At 38.7% G+C, this 26625-nt stretch overlaps 1 protein-coding gene across 12 annotated transcripts in view; it reads left to right on the forward strand.

Moving 5' to 3' along the window:
* tacc (transforming acidic coiled-coil protein) overlaps positions 1-26625 on the forward strand; it is a 593942-nt gene that overhangs the window by 419613 nt on the left and 147704 nt on the right. For all 12 annotated transcript variants that reach the window (XM_067759783.1, XM_067759785.1, XM_067759788.1 and 9 more), the window contains one exon: positions 8465-8569. In XM_067759783.1, coding sequence (XP_067615884.1) covers positions 8465-8569 — 105 coding nt within the window. The remainder of the gene's footprint in view (positions 1-8464; positions 8570-26625) is intronic.

The raw sequence follows: 26625 nt of genomic DNA on the forward strand, positions 1-26625 counted from the left end.
ACTACCCGCTCCGTGATCGAAGTGTGAGTGATGTCTGCTGGCTCTTCTAAACCGTCTCCCGATAGGAAATGTGTGTCGAGAAGCACCTCAAGGGATTCCTCACTATTACGTGGCCATTCCCCGTTATCTTTCTTCATTAGTCCCTGGACTATGTTTCCCCTTGGCAGGACATTTTTTCAACCGTGCTGTTTCGCTAGATCACTCTATGTCTGTACAGAAACTTTTCATTGATATTCTCTTCGCCCTGGAAATTTCACGCTTGTAGACCCTAAGTAGATATCTGTACTCGTCCCGATACGCTTCGCTTTCCGTGGTTTTTGCGAGCGTTAACATTTCTTTTACCTGTCTTCGTAGAATACTCAGCTCATTACTCCACCATGGCGGCTTTGCTTTTCCTCTGAATCTTCGTAGAGGGCAAGCTTTGTTATACGCATTCATAAGCGTCCTTGTTAGGAATTCATTCGAGTCCTCCAGTTCCTCCACATTGGCAACCTCTTTGGGTTGTCCCAGTCTTGTTTCTACCTGTTTCTGTAATTTAGTCCAGTTCATTGACCTAGGGTCCTTCAGAAACCCTAGGTCATCCCTTCTCTACCCTCTTTAGGGGGATACTGAATCTGATATACGCATGGTCGGAGAAGGATGGTTTATCAAGAACTATCCAATCATACCTTGATATTTCACGCTCGGAGCTCAATGTAATATCCAGAACATTGCTGGATGTTGGACCAGTGTATGTAGGGACATTTCCCATGTTGGCTATCTGCAAATTGGTTTACAGGATGTAACAAAATAGAGATTCGCCTCTCTCGTTCGTATCTGCTCCTCCCCACGCATTGTGGTGCACATTTGCATCTGCGTCTATGACCAACCGCTCTTTTCGCCCTTCCTCCTGTACTAGCCTTTTGCACTCCATCGGTGGAACCTCCGCAGCATGGGCCATGTAGCACGATGCCTGGATAAATGCCTGCTTATTCTTTTGCTCAACGGCCATCACTACGAAGTCCTTAGTAGTGTAATTAGGCAGCATATATGAATGCAGCTGTTTCCTTACCATTACTACAGCTCGCACCCGTCCTTCCGTTTGCGCGTAGTAAACGCCAAACCCGCGCGCGCTAAGTCCAGAAACCTTTCCTCACGATGAGAGCCACGGCTCCTGGATCAGCGCCACGTCAAGCGAGCTCTACTCAAGGGTTAGGAGGAGTTCGTTCGACGCCACTTTACTGTGTTGGAGGTTTATCTGTAGGACTCGTAGCACCACTGGGCTGTTTGGCCCCCTCCAGCACCTTCGTCGTGACGTCGTCGCCTCCCCTTGCCCTCTTGGTTTAGAGTATTCGAGGCCCCCTTCAGCCTCTCTTAACTGTTGTGCCGGGTGTTCCTCTGTGAGAGTCACAGCGCCATTTGGCGGTTGGTCCTCTTCTAACATCTTCGTGGAGTTGTCGGGGACCTCCACCTGTCTTTTTTCGCTTAGGCTTTTGAGGTCCTTTTCGACTTCGCCCACCTCTAGCGTGTTAGGATTTTTATCCTCGGGACTTCTTTTCCTGAGTCGTATGTAAATTTTGCCAGTGCCAAAGGACATTTTGCCAAGCTGCATGTACAAAATATCCTCCGCCTGCTTGTTTATTTGGAAGATGTAGAACTGACCTTCCTCGGTAGGTAGGCCGAGATACAGTAAGTAACTTCCAATCCTTTGTCGGCATGTTCGGATTCTGATTCTGCAGAAGTCACAGTGTATCCTCCGACTTCATCACGCATGGTATCCATACCTTAACTTTTGGTACCGTGGGGATTTGCGCTTTATCCACCACCTCAAACCGCGCGTTCGTGCCTTGCCTTTGGAGGTTTGGATCCACTTCCTCCAGCCACCGCAAGCTCGAGATGTTGTCGCACGCTATCATCTTCACACCATTATACCATCCCCCCCGAATCAAAGGTTGGAAGGGGCTTACTTGGTTGCTCCCGCATCATCTTAAGCATTAAGCTAATAGGATCCCTTTCCATAGGTCTCCACCTTTCAGTAGTCATTTGTCCGAAAGGACTTCTGCGATCAACCAGCGCCACAGTTAGTAACTGCTTTGCCACATCACTCATCTTCTCGGGAAAAGCCTGAGTCTTAGTGTTATCTCCCTTTGGCACCTCCGAGAAAACCGGAGTCTTAGCGTTATCTCCCTTTCGCTTATCTCCTAGTTCCGTAGTTGGAACTCCCCTCTGACTCGCAGCTTTCGAGGTAGTTGCTACCTCGCTATTGCGCCCCATCTGTCTTACAGCTTTGGGCATACTTGTCTTGTCTATGCGACTGCCCTGCCTCGCGGCTCTGGGACTGGGTCCTTTCTGCCTCTTTAAAACAGGCTTGTCGCCTTCCGCCGAACTTTGCCTCTTCATTCTGCCATTCGATGCTTCTTCCTCCTCGTACCGGTTGCAGAACCGAGGGTTTCTCGGAGCAAACCTTTTGAACTGCCTTCGACCTACTTCGACCGCCTTATGGGCCCATTCCAAGCGCTCGATCTCCACTTCTGTTAGGTCGACCACTGCTCCCAAGCGTTGTACAATTCTTAGTGCTGCACGGTACTGCGAGAGAGCTCTTTTACATTCTCTGCTCCGTACCTTTCTCCACTCTTCTACTCCGTTTTCATTTGTGTGCTTCTCCAACACGGAGTTCATGGAATCAGCACTACTCTCGCTCTCTGAGTCCGACGCATCGCTTAATGCGCATTTGTCGTCCTTGGCTTGCGACTCAGTCCTATTATCATCGTCCTTATTATAATTAGGTAATGAGTCGTTCATCTTGGTCGTACGACCACCTGCTCGACAAGGCGGGCTCAGCGGTCCAGTATTATATACGGGGAAAGAACCTTTCGCCACAGTAGCGCCCCTTACTGTGGTAAGGCCATCAATACTTCCCAAGGTTTCCCGGTATCGGGAATGCTCCGTTCGAATACAGCGAAATTTATCCCCTGGCTGCAAATCGTCCAATAGGCACGGTCCGCATAACACCCTGGATTAGGGGGTTGTCAGTTCTTGGTCACCGATATCCCGCTGCCCTCCTATGAGGCGAAACGGCGTAGGTGTCGGTCCTAAACAGCTCCGCCTCATAGTCGGGCGCTCTGGAGTTCGGCTAAGCCCTCACACCAACGACCCTAGAGAGGGTAGACCTTATTCGCCCATATTGTACCAGCCTGCTATGATGCGATCATCTGCGAGACTCGAAAACAGATACACATACCCATATATGTGGGCGTGATACCGCCCACTCTTCCAAACTTTATATAGCCAAAAAAATACCAGTCATCACGTGAACCTACCCTGAAAATTGTGTGTTCGGTACTTTGGCCGCCTATAAAGCACACACACATCCATTTTTATTTATTTCTTTGCAAAATGTGTATATTGTACCACTGCTATCGTGCGATCATCTGCGAGGCTCAAAACAGATATAAATGACACATGCGCATACTCAAATATGTGGGCGTGGCATCACGAAAATTTTGTATAGCCAGAAAAATACCGGGTGACCACGGGAGCCCACTCTTTGTGAAGATCGGTTGGGTACTTTGCACGCATTTAAAACAAGCCCATCCATTTTTATTTATAAGACTAGCATACCTGGCAGACGTTGCTCTGCCCTATCTGCATAACTTTTCAGGAGTTTTTACCTCTTACTCTCCTTTCTTTTCTCTCCCCCTTTTCCTTATCTTTTTATTCACTATACCCTCTGTCTTTCTCTTTTTCTGCATCTCTTTCTCCCTCACCATCTTTTCAGTCAATTCTTTTCCGCTCCATCTATCCACATCTCTCGATCTTCGTATAACTATCTTTTTCTCCTTCCCACAAAAAATTGGTGAAATCGGTCAAACCGTTTCTGAGTATTAGCTAAAATATTTATCAATTGAGGATTTAAAAAAAAAATTGCCGTAAAGGATCCCTGAGTCAAATTAAAAATTACAGAAAAAAATAATTATAAAAAAAAAATTTATGAATTTGTGTGCGTTAGTACCAGGGTTTGAAAATGCTGAACTAATTTTCAGTATTACAAAATTGCTTGAATTTAAATTTGGAAAATATTTCAGCAACAGAAAAAAGCAAAGCAAACAATTTTTTTTTTTCCTTTTACTTCGTCGTCAGCAGAAAAAAAGCTTGAATATTTTACTGTGCTTTGAAGCTATAAGTATTCCATGATCAACTATTTTTAAGTAAACATTTTTCAGTTTTTTAACAGTCGAAACTCTGGTTTCGAATTACATGCTGAAAATAAATCAAAGTAAATTTTTTTTTACTATTTCAGCAGAACTATTTGATTTTCAAAGGGACATACAAACAATTGTACGATGTATTTATCGTAATAGCCTTCCTCTACGAGTAGGTATTTCTTTTTTTTTTTTGTTGTTTTAACCCACGACACACATATGTATATACGCAGGCTCCTACTGAAAAAAAGACAAATACGTGCGTACAAAATCTGCACCTCCGACGGTAGCTTGGTATATGTACTGGAGTCACTCGGGGTTTTTTCCGGGACCAAAGCATGGCATTTCAATGTAGCATGGCTCAATTTCTCTCGGATCGTTCAAAATTTGTCACAGAATGTGTAGCTCCTTGTGGAGAGACTGCCCTTCGTTCGGTCCTAGAGACTACCACTGCCCCATCTACCGAAGAAATACATATTTATAAAACGGGCACATATATGTCACATGCAAAATGCGATGTTTTAGGCTAACCCCTAATACTTGTTGTCGACGCGATTTCTTCAAAACATGTATGGCTCCTTTTGTTCACAACCAAGAGCGATTCACGCCACGTTTAAGCGCACCTCCGTTCCTTCCTTATCTATTACTACCAAAGCTGGTCTGATAGCAAAATTCCTGTTTGTTGCTAATTGTTGTAATGAAATTTGTCATGCCGCTACTTTCGAACACGAGTAAGGTTCCTACAAGAAGTGGCCGTAATCGGTATATAGCCACGCAGAGTTTTTATATGTTTATCAAATATATCCTGTAAATGGACTTTTCGATATTTTAATACCTAATTGAGCTATTGCCTTCAAGTCGGGAGCAATATCTTCAGATATTCCTATTCAAGGAGAAAGTGCTCAAAAAAAAAAAAAATACAATCGGTAGACAACTACGTCCACTTTCTTTATAAAAATACAAACATATACATATAAGATATCTCTGTAACGAAGAGCTGCAATCTTAAAAATTAAGGGGAACATCCTCGTAATGATGACTTAAATTACGTATTTTACAAATTTGAAAAACTGGCGTGGCAACGGCTTATTGGGCCATGTATACTATTGCACTTATTCTGACGACCATGACACAATGCCCCTTAAAAAAATTAAAAAAATCAACATAAGGCTTGGTCAGTGATAGCATATGTAGGAAGTACGGGTTGGAGGAGGAAACGATCGAGCACGTTCTGTGCTCGTGCCCTGCACTTGCCAGGCTAAGACTCCAGCTATTAGGAGTGATACAGCTGTCAGATCTAGAAGCAGCAAGTGGCTTAAGTCCTATGAAGCTTCTAGTATTTACCAAGAGGACGGAGTTATTTTATAACATAGGTCCTGGTTTTTGATAGGGTTTTTCAGTTTGGTCGTTAAAACAAACTGCTGGTAACACTACAGACTCAATCAGTCTATGTGAGGCCCTCATGGACCGGCCAGTTCAACCTAACCGAACATAAGCACGATATACCTTCGAGGAGATTTAGGCCGAGCTTCTCTTTCAATCTGCGTTGTTTAAACCCATTCCGCACGGCATCTGCGAGGAAGATGCTGTTTCGCTGAAAAGCTTTTCATAGCGGAAATACACTGAGTATTTCCAAGCCCACTGCTGAGGGGCGATAAAAAAAAATGCTATTACTTGAGTATATTAACTTTGATTGGATAACGGTTGGTTGTACAGGTATAAAGGAATCGAGAGAGATGTAGACTTCCATATAGCAAAATCATCAGTATCGAAAAAAATTTGATTGAGCCATGTCCGTCCGTCCGCCCGTTAGTACGATAACTTGAGTAAATATTGAGATATCTTCACCAAATTTGGTACACTATCTTATCTGGACCCAGAATAGATTGGTATTGAAAATGAGCGAAATCAAACGCCCACTTTTTATATATATACAATTTTGGAAAACACAAAAAACCTAATAATTTAGTAAATAATACACATAGAATGTTGAAATTTGACATGTGGACTGATATTGAGACTTGATAAAAATTTGGAAACATTTTTTAAAATGGGCGTGGCACCGCCCACTTGTGATAAAATTAATTTTACAAATATTATTAATCATAAATCAAAAAATCGTTAAACCTGTCGTAACAAAATTCGGCACAGAGGTTGCCTTTACTATAACGCTTTGAAGAAAAATTAACGAAATCGGTTAAGGACCACGCCTACTTTTATATAAAAATTTTTTAAAAGGGTCGTGGACGAATAAAATAAGCTATATCTTTGCAAAAAATAGCTTTATATCAATGGTATTTCATTTCCCAAGTGGATTTATAACAATAATAGGAAAAACTTCAAATTAAAAAAAAGCTATATCTTAGCGAAAAAAAGCTTGGTATCAATAGAATTTTACTTTCTAAATTGAATTATATCATTAAATTGGAAAACACTAAAATTTTTTAAAATCGGTGTGGCACCGCCCCTTTTACGACTAAGCAATTGTCTATGTTTCGGGAGCCATAACTCGAAGAAAAATTAACATATCGTAATGAAATTTTGTACACATATTTTCCTTATAGCAGAAAATATTTCTAGTAAAAATGGACGGGATCGGTTAAAGACCACGGCAACTTAGATATAAAACAAGTTTAAAAGGGTCGTAGACTAGAATAATAAGCTATAACTTAGCAAAAAATAGTTTTTGAATCAATGATATTTCACTTATCAAGTTTTATTGTAAGAGGAAATGGGGAGACATTTTTTTTTAGCGGGCGGTGCCACGTGTTATGTAGAAAAGTAATTTATCTGAAATGAAATGTACAATTGAAGCTCACGCTGAGTATATAGTGTTCGGTTACACCCGAACTTAGACACCTTTACTTGTTAAATATTGTTTTAGTTTAACTAATACCATTGAAATAAATGTTTCGAAAAAAAGCGTCTGCAAATTTTGGCCATAACTTAAAAAAATTTATCCAAGGACCCATGCAGTTTTAGCGTAAAAAGTGCAGCGACCACCTAAGGATTAACTATTTTCACCCGTGAGTTACGCAATGATATCCACTTAACCAGCTTATGGTTTTGAAATAGTTATTCTCTAAGGTATTAAGGTGTTTCTACGGTTATTCGCTTAATCTCTGGTAACCTACGTAGCTCGGGAGCACACAAGTTCCTCATGGAACCAAGGGGTGGGGAGGGCGGAATGGCCTAGAAGGTTTAATGTTGTTCGGTATACATACATATGTACATCTGTATATGCAAACGAGAGTTATTATACACTTTTCTACATTTGATCTTCATATTGCAAATTATGAATACTTATCTGAGTACCTTGAAATAAAGCTTGTTGTGAAATAGAACTCGACATGTGCGTTTGAATAGTCGTGAGTACTCGACAAATATGGTCATATTAATCGTTCCCGAGATGGTCGGGCTAGTACCTTAATGGTTCTTTGTTACCGGAACGTACCGGATGTATATCCGGCAAAGGACCATCAAAATCGATAGCACTCACCAAGGCCTTCGGGGAGTGCCTTTATCGTTGACATACGGTGCACACGGTGTGAGTAATCTTATGATCTTATCTCACATGAATGTTGGTGGTCGGGCATTTCAAACTTGTGAGATTGTATCTCTTAACTTCAGGCGCTTTTTAGCGCTACAAGAAACGAGAATTTTGTCTGGCTATCAGACCAGCTTTGGTGCTAATAGATGAGGAAGGAACGGAGGTGCGCTTAATCGTGGCGTGAATCGCTCTTGGTTGTGAACAGAAAGGAGCCATACATGTTTTAAAGAAATCGCGTCGACAACAAGTATTAGGGGTTAGCCTAAAACATCGCGGGCATGTGACATATATGTGCCCGTTTTATAAATATGTATTTCTTCGGTAGATGGGGCAGTGCTAGTCTCTAAGACCGAACGAAGGACAGTCTCTCCACAAGGAGCTACTCATTGTGTGACAAATTTTGAGCGATCCGAGAGAAATTGAGCCATGCTACATTGAAATGCCATGCTTTGGTCCCGGAAAAAACCCCGAATGACTCCAGTACATATACCAAGCTACCGGTGGAGGTGCAGATTTTGTACGCACGTATTTGTCTTTTTTCAGTAGGAGCATGCGTATATACATATGCGTGTCGTGGGTTAAAACAACAAAAAAAAAAAAAAAAAGAAATACCTACTCGTAGATGAAGGCTTATATTAGTTCTATAATTTTTTATAATTTGATTCTTATCATAAATATCGTCTGCCTACATATGTATGAATCCTAATTTCGTTTTCATTGATATTTTTTCTAGGCTCAAGACAGAAGATATGGAAAAGAAACTTAAAGATTCTGAACAGCGAGAGGAGGCTTTAATCAAACGAATAACGGATAAAGATAAAACAATAACGAAAATGACGTAAGTTATTCTTTTACACATTTTTTCGGTTAAAGAATGGCAAGAATTTACCGTAACAATTTTTTTATAATGCATTGTTAAAGTTTAAGCCTTAAATTTAATCATTAAGTAATCGCAATTTTTCAACCATTTTTAACCTTATTTAGAAATTTCTCAAAATTCTGTTTTTTTTTTAAGCTCAGTTAAGTTAAAAAAATTTTACCAAAATATATGAGTATAATTTCAAGTTGAAAAGTTAACTTGCCGTTCTACAAATGGGCCTTGTGGCTTTGACACAAAACCAAAAACATTCAAACACTTAAAAATAAAAACTTATTTTACTTCTGGTTTTAAATAAGGGACCTGCATTCCATAACACAATTATGCTCTCATTACGTATGCTAAAGGGGAAGCACTTTTCTAAATACTAAATTCAAAGCTCATCTAGGACCCATGCCACTTGCTGCTTGTAGATCTGATTACTGTATCACTTCTTGTAGCTGGATTGTTAGCGTGGCAAGCGCCGGGCACGAGCACAAAACGTGCGCTTCCCAAGGCAGCCGTTTCTATGTACCGGAGCGACTCGGGATTTTTGCCGACCAAGGGCTGTCATTTCAGTGTAACCCCATTTAATTTGTTGCGTCCCTCCCACAAATTGTCACACTGCCAGCAGCTCCGTGCAGCGGGACTGCGCCATACTCTCCTGATCCGGGAAAGTATCGAACCCAATCCGGGTCCTTTTTCTGACTCCGGTCCTGAGAAATGGTTTTGCTGCATTTGCCGGAAAAGAATCTTTTTAGGACTGAAATATTCGAACCAATAGAAAGGATAGTCGTGTTTGAGCGTCTGACAATAATTAATTTTATTGAAGAATTTCTTTCTCTTTTTATACATAATTTCTTAACCTACACATACCTAATTATGCTAACACTAACAAACTAAAAATATGTACATTTGTAATACTGGTATGCAATGTCAGCAGATTACTTCATTGACCTATTTATGGAAACAATGTAAAACAGTTGTGTGTGAATATTTTGGTGGTTCACACTGACAAACTAACACTGACAATTAGGCATTCCGATCGGCACGTGCATTGATCAGTGTGACTAATTGAGCAAAACTATGAAAGTGTGAAATGACATGGGTTTCGTATTCGGAATTCAATTGATATTGACTTCCCGCTGTGTCGGGTCAATAAATTTATGTGGATCAATATTGTAATACGACTGCACTATGACTGTGTGTGCCAGGTTCATAAAAAATGCATTGGCATAGAAGTTCATAATGCATAATGCCACAAATGTATTGCATAGGAGGGCATAATGCATAATGCTACACCATCCGCCTTAGAAAAAAGAGGCGTATATAATTGTGCACAATTGTATATGGCTCATTGTTTGAATTTTAAATGCTTTAGAGTTTGTGTACTTTGTTTCTAATGTGCTGACCTTGATATTTTTGTTATTTTTTTATATTGTCTGCAAATTTTTTTTTCTTTTATTATTATTATACTTATGAATAAAGTTTTGTATTAAGTTCTTATTTAACACTTATTTTACACAGCCGGATTTTAAATGTGTCGACCCACCTAAAATCCGCTTGCCTTTACAAATTATTCTTTAATATTTATGTATTTATGATAATTTTATACCTTTTCGTTTTCCATTGCTTAAATATCTAAAGTGTGATGAGTAAAGTAGAATGCTTATTTTAAGATTAATTGCTCTGTTTTAAATGATTTAAGTCAAAATGTGTTTTAAATTTGTTTAAGCATATTGTTATGTATTATTATTTCCTTAATTTTATTGTTCTTATCATTATTTTCTACCCTGTGTGGTATTAAAGTGAAATTGTTATTTTTGTAAATTTTCTTTACCTTATACTGTCCCATAAGCTAGATAATAGAGCTTATGGCTAGCTTCTTCTCTAACTAATACTAGATCACCTATACCTATTTCCCTACTGTAGCTACTTTTATCATAGTTGATTTTTTGTTTTTCTTTAGTCTTTTGGACTAATTTCCTTGCTCGTTGCTGGGCTATTTGTAGTCTGTATTTTATTTCTATATCATATGCTTCGTGATTATATACTGGGCTTATTTTGTTTTCCGCTAGAAATTCGTAGGTCGGGGTGTTTTTCGCAAATATCAGCTCAAAAGGGCAATATCCGTGTACGGTCGATGGTGTCGTATTGTAACAGTACGCGAAATACCTGAGGTATTCATCCCAATCATCTTTGTCACTGGCTATGTATGAACGTACATATTCGTTAAACGTTCTATGACTACGCTCTACAATGCCCAAAGTTTGTTGACGGTATGGTGTTGAGACTATGCTTAATTTTTTGCATAGGTCTTCGAATAAGCTATTTTTGTATTCTGTTCCCATGTCTGTTAGGATTGTTTTCATGGGACCATAAATCAAAATGAAATGCTCGAATACAGCTTTAGCAACTGTTATCGCATGTTTGCTCGGGACTGGGATTGCTACCAAATATTTGGTGAGATCGCATATAATGGTAACTGCGTATTCGTTTCCATTTATCGATTTCGATAATGGTCCGACCGTATCGATCTGTACAATATCAAAAGCCTTCGGAGGTGTCTCCGTTATTGTCATTGGTTCCTTGATATGCTTATTAACCTTATTCTTCTTGCAGTAGATGCAGTTATTTACGTATTTCTTTATGTCACCTCGCATATTTTTCAAGCTATAGCTTTGTTTGATTTTCTTTATCATGCGATTTATTCTTGGGTGGCCACCACTAATAGGATCGTCATGATATTTATGCAGAATTTCTTTAATTTTCCCGGGATTAGTCACGTATATAACCTCTGGGGTTAGTGAAATTGTTAGTTTTTTGAGAACCTTGTTTCCTGTTTCAATAAATTTTCCTACTGCAGTATAATTTCTTTTAAACAATTTGTCCCCTAAGGACAGCTGTATTCTACAAGGCCTAAATTGCCGGCTTCTTTTTAAGCCTGGTAAAGAATTGTTCTAAGTCAATCTTATCCTCAACAATTAGGTTGCTTGTATCAAAATCGCTACAAATTTTCTTTCCTTTTTTGAAATAGAGTTTCGAAGGATTGAAAACGAGCTCGACTAGTCTTTTTTACTTCAAATTTATTTAGCGCTTCATATATTTTGGGGTTCTCTGTGTGACTTTCTTCAATTTTAACATTATTTTTAATATTTGTAGCTGCTGATCTTGTTGTGACTTTCATTACTTTGCATGCTTCCACCGACATTCTTTTTAAATTTGTTATGTTAATGCGAGGCAATGCGTCCGCGACGTGGTTTTCTTTTCCTGCAATGTACTCCACTTCAAAATCATATTCCTCTAAATTGATTCTTACTCGTGTTAAGTTAGATGAAGGGCTCCTCATCGAAAAAAGGTATGTTAAAGGGCGATGGTCGGTTTTAATTAGGAATTTTCTGTCTGAAGAAGGTTATGGCCCAATGAATTGCTGCTAATTCTTTCTATTGTGCCTTTGTTTGTTTCGCCTTTTGTGAAGGATCTAGAATCGTAAACAATTGGTAACTGTTTGCCATCGTGTTCTTGGCTAAGGACGAATGAAACATTCTTTTTGCAAAGCCTAGTTAATTTTCTTGAGTACTCTGCGAAATTCGGTACAAATCTTCTGTAATAATTGCAGAACGCTACGAATCTTTTAACTTCATCTACTGTTTTTGGTGTTGGGTAGTTTTGAACTGTTTCAAATTTGCTTGGGTCGGGTAGTATTCCCTTGCTTGTGCATTTATGTCCTAAATAGTTACCTCTTGACTGAAAAATAGGCATTTATCTGGATGTAATTTTAAGTTGTACTTCCTACAAGTAGAGAAAACATCTCTTAAATTTTTCAGCATGTGTTTTTGCGAACACCCTAGTACAACTAAATCATCCATATAGAGAAATGCTTGGGATGGTTTGAGGCCTGCGAATGCCAGTGTCATCATTCTTAGGAATGAGTTTGGTTCGACTTTTAATCCATAGGGTAGTCTTTTGAATCTATATGTACCATTTTCTGCTGTGAATGAGGTTATATCTCTAGAATCTGGGTGTAATTCTATTTGATGAAAACCTGACATAAGGTCTAGGCATGAAAAATATTTAGCTCTTCCAAGTTGGTCTAAAATATCATGAATTCTTGGAAGTGGGAATTTATCCGCTGCTAGTTTTTTGTTTACTTGTCTGCAGTCAACGACCAGTCTCCATCTCTTTTCTGTATTACCTGGTAGTGATTTTTTAGGTACCAGTAAAATTGGACTGTTGTACTCTGATATTGAGGGTTCTATAATGTCATCTTCGATCAATTTATTAATCCGTTTGCTTATTTCCCCTTTTTGTGTTTCGGGCAATCTATAGTTTTTTATGTAGACTGCTGTGTCATCTTTCATGTGTAGTTTTTGCTTGTAAAAATTATTAGAGGAAATTGGTTCTGTGTGCAAATATGTCTATGAATTCTGTGCATAATGAAGTTAATTGTGAATTGACAAATTTTGGGAAATTTTTAGTTAATCTTTTTAATTTTTCTGTGTCATTACTCTGTTTTTTGTGTGTGTTTGTTTTAATTAAATTGTAGTCATCTAAATTTTCAGTATGTATTTTGTAATTTTGAATAGTTGTGTTTTATGTGTTTAATAATTCTGACGAACGTTTGATCTTTATTTGTGATTGTGTTCGCTATAAAAATCCCTTCAGATAATTGTTGATGGGGTATGAAGATGGTTTTATTATCAGTGCTTACTGTTACTTGTCTAATGACTTCAGATCTAGCAGGGATCGTAATTGTGTTAGCAGACAGGTAATTTGTTAGATACATTGTGATGGTTTGGGGAAAATCATATGGTCCTAGGATTAATTTATCCTCTGTTTTGCCATAATCTAGAATACAATTATATTTCTTTATAAACTTATTATTCCATCGCACGGTATTGGAAAGTCGTCTTCTACGACGTGAAATTTGTGGTAAATTAGAAGGTCATCACCTTTTAAATCAGCTTTAACTGTTAACTGGTTATACCCTGACCAATGCCCTTTAAGTCTGTTATTTGTTCTGTATTTATTTTTGCATGATTGATTATTTGATTCCTTTTAATGATGGACATATTAGCTCCTGTGTCTACTAAGAAATTTGAAATTGAGTTATTTAATGATGTTTTTGTAGATATATAGCTATTTAAGTGTAGATTTAGTACACATATTTTTCTATCTACTGAGTTTGAAGTGGAGTTTCCTGGTTTTCCTGCTGGTTAAAACTGCGTACATTACGTGTCTGGTTGCGTGTCTGATTGTAGGGTGTATTTTTATTTTGGTTTTGCGATCTAAAGTTGTTGTTGTATCTTGCCTGGGGTCTAAATATCCTACATCGGTAACCTCCGTAGTTGTTACTTTGGTAACTTCCACGGAAATTACTCCGGTATTGATTTTGTTGACGAATATTTAAAATGGTATTTGAGCTGCCTGTAATTTCTGTACAGCTATTTGTAAGTTTCGAAATTGCATCGTTCATTGTTGTCAACGTTCCTGCTTGCATTATCATTTTTACTTTATCATTCGAGCAGTTTTTACACATAGCCTTTACTGCTGCTAGATATAAGCTTCTTCTAATGATTTTGTAATTTTCTCTATTTCTGCAGTGTACTGGTTTGCAGTTTTGCTGCGCTGTTGGATATTAAGGAGTTTTGCTGTCAAAACCTCCACTGACTCGTCTTTTATTGCCGTTCTCAATTTTAATTTTATTTGTTCAATAGTAGTTTCGTTGCTAATAAAATTTCTTGCAGTGCTTGGTCTTTATCATGGTTATCGCTAAGGCTTCATGATTATCCTTGATTTGGTCCAGAATATCAAGGGCATCTAAGAAACTGTGCAAATTTTCAGGCTTGTCATCAAACTCTGGCAGCACTGATGAGGCAGTTTTGATAAATTCTACTACTGTTTGTGCCATTGTGACGTTTATGAGGGGGATATGCAGTGGTTAATGTTTTTCCACTGATGAAGTTTGACTCAATGCTGGTGAAGGGGTGCGGTTACATGAAGGTTCGGTTGGAACGGAGTTAAAATCAATTTGGAGATTTCCCTCTATCGTAGTTGGTATGGGGATTTCAATGTTATATCTTGCTAATGAAGATACCAATTTATCCCGTACTGTTGCAAAAATTTGTTGAGCTTCTTTTTGGTGATCATTAGTAAGTATGTGATTTACTCTACTGATCAAATCTTTAATAACATTTAAAGCTTCTAATATTATATTTAAATGTTTTGCTATCGTTTCTGTTTTTATGGTAATATTTTTGTTTATGCACTTATATGATTTATCGGCTTTTAATTTTTCTTCTGTTAATTTATCATAGATTTCTTGCCATGTATTCATCTCTCTTTGTATTGAATTTTACTTTAAACTCTTTGTACATTATTCAATTGTCTCAACCTGTTCTTTATGTAATTTTTTATCAGAATTGCAATTGCGACAATTAAAAATGTAGTTACACAAACAAAAATAGTTAACCATTTATCAGAAATTTCTTCTTTATTTTCTATACTTGTTTTCGGTTCATACTTGACCAACTTATTTTCAAAATTGTTTTCGGTATTTTCCTTACCAAATTCGTATCCTGCAATACCTATTAGGATACCATTTAATATGGTTTTCCACCACGCCATGTTTTAATAATTAATTAAGAAAATTTGTATTAAATTTTTTATTTATTTATTTATTTACCAACCTATATATGGCTTAGTATTATGATTTAATTCTAAAATTTGTAATTTTTGTTAAAGATTTAGTTTTCATTTGGAAAAACCATTCGCATCATTCTAATTGTTTCTTCTTCCCTTGTTGTAGGGTTTTTTACATCTTCTATTGTTGGTTCCCTCCGCATTCCTATTTTCTTCCAAAATGATTTTAACCATTGCAGCTTTTTTTCATAATCTACATTTCCTTCATCTACAATTACCTTCTCCTTCCATTTAATGGGATGTTCCCAATATTTACCTGGCATTCCAATTTACTCATAAAAAAATTTTTTAATTGCATATCAATGTAGCGTTTCAAAAAAAATGTTTTTTTCTCAACTACAATATTTGTTTCTTGTTTCTTAATTCTTAAATTTTTTCATTTAATTTAAACCTATCTGTATTGTTTGTAGTTAAATTTAATTGATCAAAGGTCTCAGCTATTTCTTTCTTTATTTTAAATTGTTTACCTCCCCGTTTTCTTTTTCGGATTATTGGGGTAGGTATCTTTGGAATTTCTTCCTTTTTATTAGACTGGTTCCGCCGCCAATACTCTTCTATAGTAATTGGTGTCGGACCTTGTTTAATAGTGTTACGATTTTTAAGAATTTCCTCAGAGATTTTTATAAATTCTTTTATAGTGTCTTCACACTTTTTAAAAATTCCCTGGAATTCTTCTTCCGTTTTTATTTCTTGCATAGCAAAGAAATAACTGAACCCCTTTTATTATATTTTTTTTCAGCTATTAAAAAATTCTTTAAAATTTAACATTTTTTCTTTTTTTTCAAATAATTTTAATTTTCTTGCTACTTCTTTTTTTCACATTTTACTTTAAATTTTGACAACGTAGCGTTTTACATTATATTTTTTTTCAGTTAATTACAAGTCCTAATTAAAAAAAAATCCTAAGCAAAAACTTTCCTTTTTGCTAATGGTTTAGCGTCCATAAAGGCTGCCCAATTTGTTTCTAAAGACTTATAAGACTTGTTCTCCACCAGTCATGCTGCCACTTGGATGATCCTTCAGAATATTGCTGTTTATAACATGTCATTTAATTCCGCTTATTCCACTTCGCCTTATGCTCGTATTAATTTTGTACGACCTCAATATTTTGTTTTGATATCTGAATTTTTAGTAGCACGCGCTCGTCTAATCTCCTCTAGCCTTCGATCCGTTTATAAAATAGTGCCAAGGTTATTTGTGGATGCATTGATGTGCTCGTCTAATCTCCTCTAGCCTTCGATCCGTTTATAAAATTGTACCACTTTTTTCTCAGGACTGTTTTATGTTGGTTAATTTTACTTTTTACTATTGCAGGATCTGCCAGATCTTTAGCAGGATCTGGCGAGATCTAGTTAATTTTAATTTCGGCAAAAAATGAAAACTTGGCAGGATTTTCCATTCAGATCGTCTTAGCAATATTTGCTTGTTCAGCAAATTTTTATGTTTATTAACGATCGAACTGGCAGGATCGCCATGAAATATTCGAGCTAATAGAAAGGATAGTCGAGTTTGAGCGTCTGACAATAATTGATTTTATTGAAGAAATTCTCTTTTTATACATAATTTCTTAACGTACACATACATAATTATGCTAACACTAACAAACTAAAAATATGTACATTTGTAATACTGGTATTCAAAGTCAGCAGATTACTTCATTGACCTATTTATGGAAACAATGTAAAATAGTTGTGTGTGAATATTTTGGTGGTTCACACTGACAAACGAACACTGACAATTAGGCATTCCGATCGGCACGTGCATTGATCAGTGTGACTAACTGAGCAAAACTATGAAAGTGTGAAATGACATGGGTCTCGTATTCGGTATTCAATTGATGTTGACTTCCCGCTGTGTCGGGTCAATATTATTTATGTGGATCAATATTGTAATATGACTGCACTATGACTGTGTGTGGCAGGTTCATAAAAAATACATTGGCATAGAAGTTCATAATGCATAATGCCGCAAATGTATTGCATAGGAGGGAATAATGCATAATGCTACAGGACGGTTAAACTCTTGTCAGTGTGTCACGTGCAAGGGATGGTTGCATCGGACAGGTTGTTCTGGGCTAGATGCCAAAACCCGACGTCCTCGTAACTTTTATAAACCTTTTGTTGTTGTTGTTGTAGCGATAAGGTTGATCCCCGAAGGCTTTGGGGAGTGTTATCGATGTGATGGTCCTTTGCCGGATACAAATCCGGTACGCTCCGGTACCATAGCACCATTAAGGTGCTAGCCCGACCATCTCGGGAACGGTTTATGTGGCCACATTAAACCTTCAGGCCATTCCCTCCCTCCCTACCCCCAAGTTCCATGAGGAGCTTGGGGTCGCCAGAGCCCCGTCTGTTATTGAAACAGGATTCGCCGCGGATAGGTGAGGTTGACAATTGGGTTTGGAGAAGCTATATATTGCGTTGGCAACCTGAAAGGTTGCGCTACACAGCCCCTTGAATCTGGTATTTTAGTCACCTCTTACGACAGGCATACCTACCGCGGGTATATTCTGATCCCCTAACCCGCTGGGGAAATAAACCTTTTGTGGCTCCTTGCTGTTCACGCCCGAGGACGTCCCTTGCCTACCACAACTCAGGCTCTTACACTTACTCCTAGAGTGTCGACGTCTCCCCCGCTGCACTTCAGAATTCTGCAGTTAAACTTTAATGGGTTAACTGGGAAGATAGCGGAAATAGTCAATTTCATGATGCGGCATAACATCCGCACCGCTGCGTTTCAAGAGACTAAACTCACAGCAAGATCTGCTCTGCAGACCTGTTCTGGGTGTAATGTCCACAGAAAAGATAGCGAGAACGGAAATGGAGGCCGTCTCGCGTTTATCATACGCCACTCAGAGCAATATCATATATTTGATCCCGACATCGGCCGCAGGGACAATGTCGTAGAATGTCACATCTACATCCCTCCTGCCACCTGTTTTCCCAGTGGATACCGCCCTAATATCAGAGTCCTACTCACTGGCGATAATTGCATTATCTTAGGCGATTTCAATGGCCATCACGATCTATAGCATTCAAACCTGCAGGCGGACAGCAGGGGTGAGATGTTGGCGGATCAAATAGAAGAAACGAAGTTCTGCAAAATAAATGGAGACGCCCCCACTCGTATAGTAGGAAGCTGTCACAGTTCGCCAGATATATCAATCGTGAGCGCAGAACTCGTAAACTGCGTCAACTGGCAGCCGATGGTAACATTGGCATCCGACCACCTGCCTATACTTATTTCGCTCGCGCGAACCGCCGACTTCATCGTCACCGAACAACGCACTTTCATAAACTTTAAGAAAGGAAAGTGGGATGAGTACAAATCCTTTACAGACAATCGCTTTGTTGCCTTTCCTATCCCGACTGTTCTCGCCAAGGAGAGCGTGCTTTCCGCAAGGTCATTGAATCCGCCTCGGCCCGCTTTATTCCCGCCGGAAGAATTCCCGAAATTCGGCCTCATTTTCCGACGGAGGCCGCAAATTAGCGAGAGAACGTGACCATATACGACAGCTCGATCCCGGCGACCCTCCAAATAAGGGATATAAACCAACGCATCAGACTGCTTGTGGATGAGCACAAGCGGGCGAAATGGGAGGAGCATCTAAGTGATTTTAACCTCTCTGCGGGTGTGGGTAAGCTTTGGTCCACCGTAAAGTCCCTATCGAATCCGTCTAAGCACAATGACAAAATTTCCATCGCCTTTGGCGATGAAGTGCTGTCGGATGCAAAAAAATGCGCAGACGCTTTTTGCCGACAATATATAATGCATTCTATGTTTGACAAAGTTAGACGGCAGGACAACAGACGCGCACATACACATAAATTCAGCGCGTCCCCAATTACCATCACCGCCAAGGAGGTTGAGGATCCCATCGGTCATGCTAAACCATCTAAAGCAGTGTGCCCAGACGGCATAGCCATGCCGATGCTTAAAAGCCTAGGTAAAGAAGGTTTCAAATATTTAGCACATGTCTTCAACCTGTCCCTTTTCAGCTTTGTCATTCCCGAAAAATGAAAAAGTAGCCAAGACACTTGAAGCCATTTTGCTCCCCTATTTTAAAGCAAATTTGCAACTAGCCTATCATCAGCATAGCTTTAGAAAACAACCACCGCTCTAAATGCCATTAACACCCAGATAAATTGCGGTTTAAATCAAAACCCCTACCATAGAACAGTACGCGTTGCGCTAGACCTATCAAAAGCTTTTGATACGGTTAACAATGGCACGTTACTGCAAGACTTGGAAGGCTCTACCCTCCCCCAAGTCTTAAAAGGTTGACCGTAAATTATCTGGGTATTCGGCAGGCATCGGTGCTATTTAGGAACGCAACATCAAAACCAAGAGAAATTAAACAGGGTGGTGTCCTATCCCCACTTTTGTTTAACTTCTTCATGTCAAAGCTGCCTTCGCCACTAGAAGGAGTTACTATCGTTTCCTACGCCGATGACTGCACAATAATGGCCACAGGCCCAGGCCCACAGATCGATGAGCTTTGCAACAAAATAAACGGCTACCTCCCTGACCTCCAGTTTTTTCACCTCGCGAAACCTGACATTATCACCGACTAAACCAAATGTCTACCATTTTGAACATCCACGTCAATGGCACTACGCTACCGACTGTCTTATACCCCAAAATCTTGTGTGTGACGTTTGATCAGGATCTACATTTTGGTGAGCATGCTGCCGCTGTTGAACCGAAAATCCAGTACTTGGGGTAAAGATAAAGAAACGCTCATTACCACTTACAAAGCAATTCGCCAGCCGTTTGCATGCTACGCGTCCCCGATATGGTCACCAATCCTAAAGACTACTCACTGGAAGAAAAGACAGGCCTGGAAAAATACTGCCCTCAGAACCGCCACGGGTTGTCTTCTTACGTCCACAGAACACCATCTACATAAGGAGGCGAGAATACTCGCGATTAGGGAGAGAAATGAAATCCTAACCAAACAGTTCCTGTTGAATACACAAAAACCTGGGCATCTCAACACACATCTGATTAATAAGCCAACACCGCCCAGGGGCTTAAGTAGTCATCTCCGTAAGCATTATGAGGAAACACGGTACCTGAGAACACAGCCGTATGAAGCCAAAAAACAGAAGTAGTCCTCAGTGAACTCCACAAGCAGGTGTCGGACCTCTATGCCAGGAATTGCCCGGTGAATACAGTACTTCAAGAACAATACCCAAAACTTGCAGAAGAGGAACGCACACTCCCTAGGGAAACGCGAGTCACTCTAGTTCAACTTCGATCTGGATACTGTATCAGGTTAAACTCTTACCTATCCAGAATCAACCCCGACATACAAAACATATGTCCTGCTTGCAATCTGTCCTCACATGACAGCAACCATCTCTTTAACTGTATTGTGGAACCAACGCCTCTAACACCCCTCTCATTATGGTCCACCCCTGTTGAAACAGCAAATTTCCTTGGACTCCCGATAGAGGATATTGATGACAATTTGTGATTGGTCGCACCTATTGGATGCGGCGAAGCACTGCTACAACAGCAACAATAACAGCACAAAACGTTCTCAATCGTTTCCTCCCATAACCCGCACTGCACTACCTTCAATCAAAACTTATTTTCCAAATTTTCCCCATACTTTGTTTTGTTTTTATTAATTGTATATTTTGCTAAAAAAAATTGCGAATTTAAACTGTAATTCTAATTTCTTGTATTGATCATAACTTCTGAAAGAGTAAAGATATTTTAACCATTGTCGTTTTAAATAAGTCGTACGACTATATTTTATGCACAAACTTTTAAGTTTTTGGTAGAGCTACGATTTCTAGTACTTAGCAGTTTTTTCCTACAAATTTGGGAAAAAAATTTCACCTTTACAAAAAGTTAAATATAACTCATTTTTGGCAAACATCCTTTTTACATCGATTTCAAAAATAAAAAATTAGGAACCTCTTATGATATAGAAATAACAGGAGATTTTCTAATGCCACCTAGAACAATTTCATATATATAGCCGCCGTGGTGGTAGTGTGCTCCGCCTACCACACCGAAGATCCTGGGTTCACGCCTCGGGCAAAGCAACACCAAAATTTTAGAAACAAGTTTTTTTCAATTAGAAGAAAATTTTTCTAAGCGGGGTCGCCCCTCGGCAGTGTTTGGCAAGCACTCCGAATGTATTTCTGCCATAAAAAGCTCTCAGTGAAAACTCATTTGCAGATGCCGTTCGGAGTCGGCATAAAACAAGTAGGTCCCGTCCGCCAATTGTAGGAACAATTTAAGAAGCACGACGCAAATTGGAAGAGAAGGAAGAGAAGCTCGGCCTAAAATTTCTTCGGAGGTTATCGCGCTTTACATTTATTTATTATTTTTATTTATCCAAAAAAATTGTTCTAACTCGACATACTTCATTTGTTTTTCTGAAAAAAAAAGAACAAAGTAAAAACGTTGTTTGCGGAATAATTACTTAAGTTAAAAATTGTGTCCCTTAACATATGAAGTGTTATGATCTATTTTGTCATCCATAGCATGTCCTGAGAGAAAATAAGAAGGTGACTGAGCGGATATTACAATGTTTGGATAGCACACCGGAATGTTTCGTTCCATCAAAATTTTGGGTACCTCAAACATTCAAGTACATATATATATATATATGACCATATACATATAATGCGGTTCGGACGCGACAAGAAAGAGAAATGATTTTTTAATGCTTGTGAAAGTATGCAAAACTTACCGAAACTAAGGGGAAATTTAACATTACGGTTACGATTACAAGTACGGTTACGGACGCGACGATTATATCTCAATGAATAACACTATATGACATTGGAAATATACATATGTATTCTTTGCGTGACATAAGGATTGGTACAGAAAGTTCCCCAAATTTAGAACTTCGCATAAGATTTTTAATAATGACATTGTACCCTTTGAATAATATGTTTTGGAATTGCTGTTTTATGATATTTCTAAAAATATATTAGCTTCTGAAGTCAAGCCTTCATCAATGAAAAAATGAATACGAACGAAGAGCAACGTAAAAACATGTTGTACACATGGACAAACAACCCCACTTTTAGTTAGGAAAAGCAGAAATTTACGTGAAATAGTATCTTCAAAAGCGCCTTCTTCCATTCCTACGACGTTATAATGGTCCACTATGACGGAACATACTCGTCTAAATTTACAAGGCCGAGCGAAAAAAGAGGACTCGCAACAATGTGGAACCATATACTTCAAAAGAGGGGACTAGCGTTAGTATATCAAAGAGGGCGAAGTGTTTGATAAGCTATAAAGAAGTCCCTTATTTACTCAGAAGTCCTACAGGAAGCTAAAGTTGCATCCCCGTCTGTCCACGAAGAGATAAACAAGGCATTACTGCAACCCCTGTAGGACGATGTTAACCGAAAGGTAGAGATTTGTATACAGAAAGCTGATTAGTGTCATGATAAAAACGTTGCGGAACGAACCAAATAAAATTAAATTGATGGTCTCCAATAATAACATGTTCTTAAAATGAAAGAATACAGTTGTTCCGGAACTCCAAAGCAAAGGACAAGGTTTGGGTCAATGGAAAGAGCTTTGAGCTCTAGTACACAAAACCTCAAAGCAGGGATGCACCTTAACGTTAAGCTAATCGTTTATCAAAAAATTTCCACCGTTTCCGTTGAAACACTTCGAAATATTATCGATAAAGAAATTATCAAGATAAATTTTATCTCGTTTTTAACCGAAACGAAAAGCTTTCGTTAACGTTAAAAACGTTAACAAAAACGTGATACTTTATGTTTGAATTGTGCTGGCAATGCTATAGCCATGGTGAAGCCGTAAGGTGGTAACAGCGAGCGGACATACACACAAACTCCATGTACCTAATTTGTTTGTGTAATTAGTTGGTGGTAATGTCAAAAATACTCTGAGAAATGTTCGTACTGTCAAAATTCATGAGAAAAGTTGCAATCAGCTTGGCTAATGCTTTCACCTTTAATGACTCCGCCATCAATCAGCTTTGCCAGCATAGTTTGAAATTAATAATCAACGTAAACGATTTGGTTTCGTTTTAATATGGCAGAAAACGAAACAAAATCACTCGTTAATTTGACGTTCTTAACGTTAATAAACGAAACGAAATGACTTTGTTTCGTTTATTAACGTTAATTATCGTAACGAAATGATATCGGTTCGTTGGTTAAGCATGCCTGTCTCAAAGTAGGGATACCATATTGCATCGTCAAGCCCCAAGTGTACCAACAGGACATTAGAAGATACTTCGCATATCTGGACAGATGGGTGAAGGCAAGGAGACGAGGGATCAAGTTTTTTTCTAGGATAGCTTTGAAGGGGAGGACTGTAAGAATAACTCAGTACAAATTATCTACGAATTTCACAACATCTGTGACAGCTTCACGTGGATGCGAAGAAATTCTGCACTGTATGCCCCCGAGAGAATGCTCGGAAACACGTGGGGTCTATCGCCAACACTCATAATGGGTATATACGGCTGTTGTCAAGCTCATTATGGAGTTGTTGTTGTTGTAGCAGTGCTTCGCCCCATCCAATAGATGCGACCAATCGCAAATTGTCATCAATATTTTCTAACGGGAGTCCAAGAAAACTTGCTTTTTCAACAGGGGTGGACCATAATGAGAGGGGTGTTAGAGGCGTTGGTTCCACAATACAGTTGAAGAGATGGTTGGTGTCATGTGCGGACACATTGCAAGCAGGACATACATTTTGTATGTCGGAGTTGATTCTGGATAAGAGTTTAACCTGTTACAGTACCCAGATCGAAGTTGAGCTAGAGTGACGCGCGTTTCCCTAGGGAGAGTGCATTCCTCCTCTGCTAGTTTTGGGTATTGTTCTTTAAGTACTGGATTCACAGCGCAATTTCTGGCATAGAGGTCCAACGTCTGTTTGTGGATATCACAGAGGACCTGTTTGTGCTTTTTTGCTTCATACGGCTGTGTTCTCAGGTGCCGTATTTCCGCATAATACTTACGGAGATAACTTCTTAAGCCCCTGGGAGGTGTGGTCTCTCTAACTGATGTTGGGATGCTCAAGTTTCTGGGTATTCAACAGAACCTGATTTTTGATAGCGTTTTTCAGTTTGGCCGCTAAACTTGTGGTAACACTACGGACTCATTCAGTCTATGTAAGGTCCTCATGGAGCGGCTAGTTCAACCTTACCTATAAAACAAATTCCAGGCAAATCGAACCATGAATATAATTTGTTCGAAAAGATCGGTCCCTGGTCCACTTCCCGGAAAGAAACTTCACACTCTTCTGGTTTCTGTGTAGCTATTCTGCAAATTTGAATGAAATCGGTGGGGTGGTTTAGGAGTCCACAAGCTGTATATAAACATATATCCTTCTATATATATATAGATAGCCAAAACATTAAAGAACGTGACATCAGGACGGACAAGGCGGCAGCTGTATCGATATTACCTTGTTAATCTCTTCAAAGCCTTTTCTCCCGGGAGTTGCGAGTCCCAAAGAATAACGCAGCGCAAAGAAAGCCATTCGGAAAAGTTGCACAACAACAAAGGCGTGAGTGTGTTTGTCAACAGTTTAATCATCGCAGGAGTACGGGTTAAAACCCAATTCTGGGAGAAAAAACTTCAAAGAAATTTACGAGGTATAATCGCCTTGTCCGTCTTGATGTGACGCCGTTTCAAATTTTCCCAAATTATCAAATAGTAAAAAAAAAAAAATATTTTAAAAAATTGTTGTTATTTTTGTTTTCGGCCTTTCAAAAGTTATATTAAAAAGAATTTTCGAGCTCTAGGCCACACAGATATATGATTAATAAAAATGCAATGAATTATACCATATATGTATGTTGTATTTATTTAGTTTTTCGATATTTCGATTTCAATTAGAACCCATATTCAGGGCTATAAAAATACATTTTTTATAAAAATCATAAATGCACAAACATGATCTAACACTTACACTTGTAAATGCACCTTGTCGACTAATTTAAAATTTCAGTAAAGAACAGAAAATATCATAAACAGAAAACAAAGATGTACACAAATAATAAACAGTAAAGGCCGCGGTACAATGACATTTTTCTTATAGATGCGTTTAACACAAGCTTGTGCATTCCAATAACATCGCCACAATCAACCAAAATGTTGCGTTTGTAAATATGAAGGAACTTCAGACTTGGAAATTGAAGTTTATTACGCCTTGCCCTGTTAAATCAGTGCTCTTTTATGCTTGTGAGACGTGGAAAAGTTCAAGCTTAATTGAGAAGCGCCTGCAAGTTTTTATTAATAAATGCCTACGCCGAATCTTGAAAATTCGATGGCCCGAAACAATAACAAACGACGAATTGTGGCGAAGGACAAGCCAAACAAAAGCAGTCACAGAAATTGCAAAACGCAAGTGGTCGTGGATTGGACACTCCAGACAATATAGCAAGGCAAGCACTGCGGTGGAACCCGCAGGGAAGCAGAAGACCCGGGGCGCCAGCGAAAACCTGGCGTAGAACTGTCGATAAAGAATTGAAAGATGCAGGTTACACGTGGAATGATGTCACGAGGACAGCCCCAAATAGAATAAGATTCAAATCGGTTGTCGAGGCCCTATGCTCCATTAGGAGTTAAGGAAGGAAAGAAGAAGAAGAAGACGCCTTGCCCACTCACATACAAAATTTCGCGAAGCACTGTTGTAAACATTCTCCCTATACAACAAAAATACTTGCTAACATATTTTGTGTCGTATTCGATTGTTATATTGCAGTTTTTAATTGCGAAAAATGTTAGGAATAATAAAATAATTTCACTTGCAAAGTGTGCCAACACTCTTAGCCAAAGCAAATGTCAAGTTCTTCTTCTTATGATTTGCTTGGAACAAAGTTGGGGAGTTGGCTACTTTTCAATACAAGATGGCGCCAGTGTCGCTCATTCTACCATTCTCCATAAAAATACGTGCAATCTACTCATAATGCATAAGCATGTGTTAAACTCATCTATATGAAAAACTGCTTATGTGTCGGAGGTATAATAATAAACAAAATATCTGCTAACAACAACATATACATATATTAAATTAACCTATTGGCCACCCTCAGCAGCGTTGCCATATATTTTTTTTCCAAGTCGTCAGACGCCGCCCAAAAAATCGTCATATCTATGGCAACAACCAATAACAACCAAAGTTGGGGTAGGACGAATTTGGGTATTACCAGGGGAAGTACGATTGTATTCGCCGGAAATCAAAATGAGATCGCCGGATTTAATTCAACAATATTAACTTTAAAAGCGCTTTTCTGAAAATTGTCTTTGATTGTTATTTTTTGTTGCCAGATACAACATATAAAATCGTTTTCAATTCATTTCGTTTTATTT

Source organism: Eurosta solidaginis, chromosome 1, assembly GCF_040869045.1.
Source record: "Eurosta solidaginis isolate ZX-2024a chromosome 1, ASM4086904v1, whole genome shotgun sequence".
Classification (NCBI taxonomy): Eukaryota; Metazoa; Arthropoda; class Insecta; order Diptera; family Tephritidae; genus Eurosta; species Eurosta solidaginis.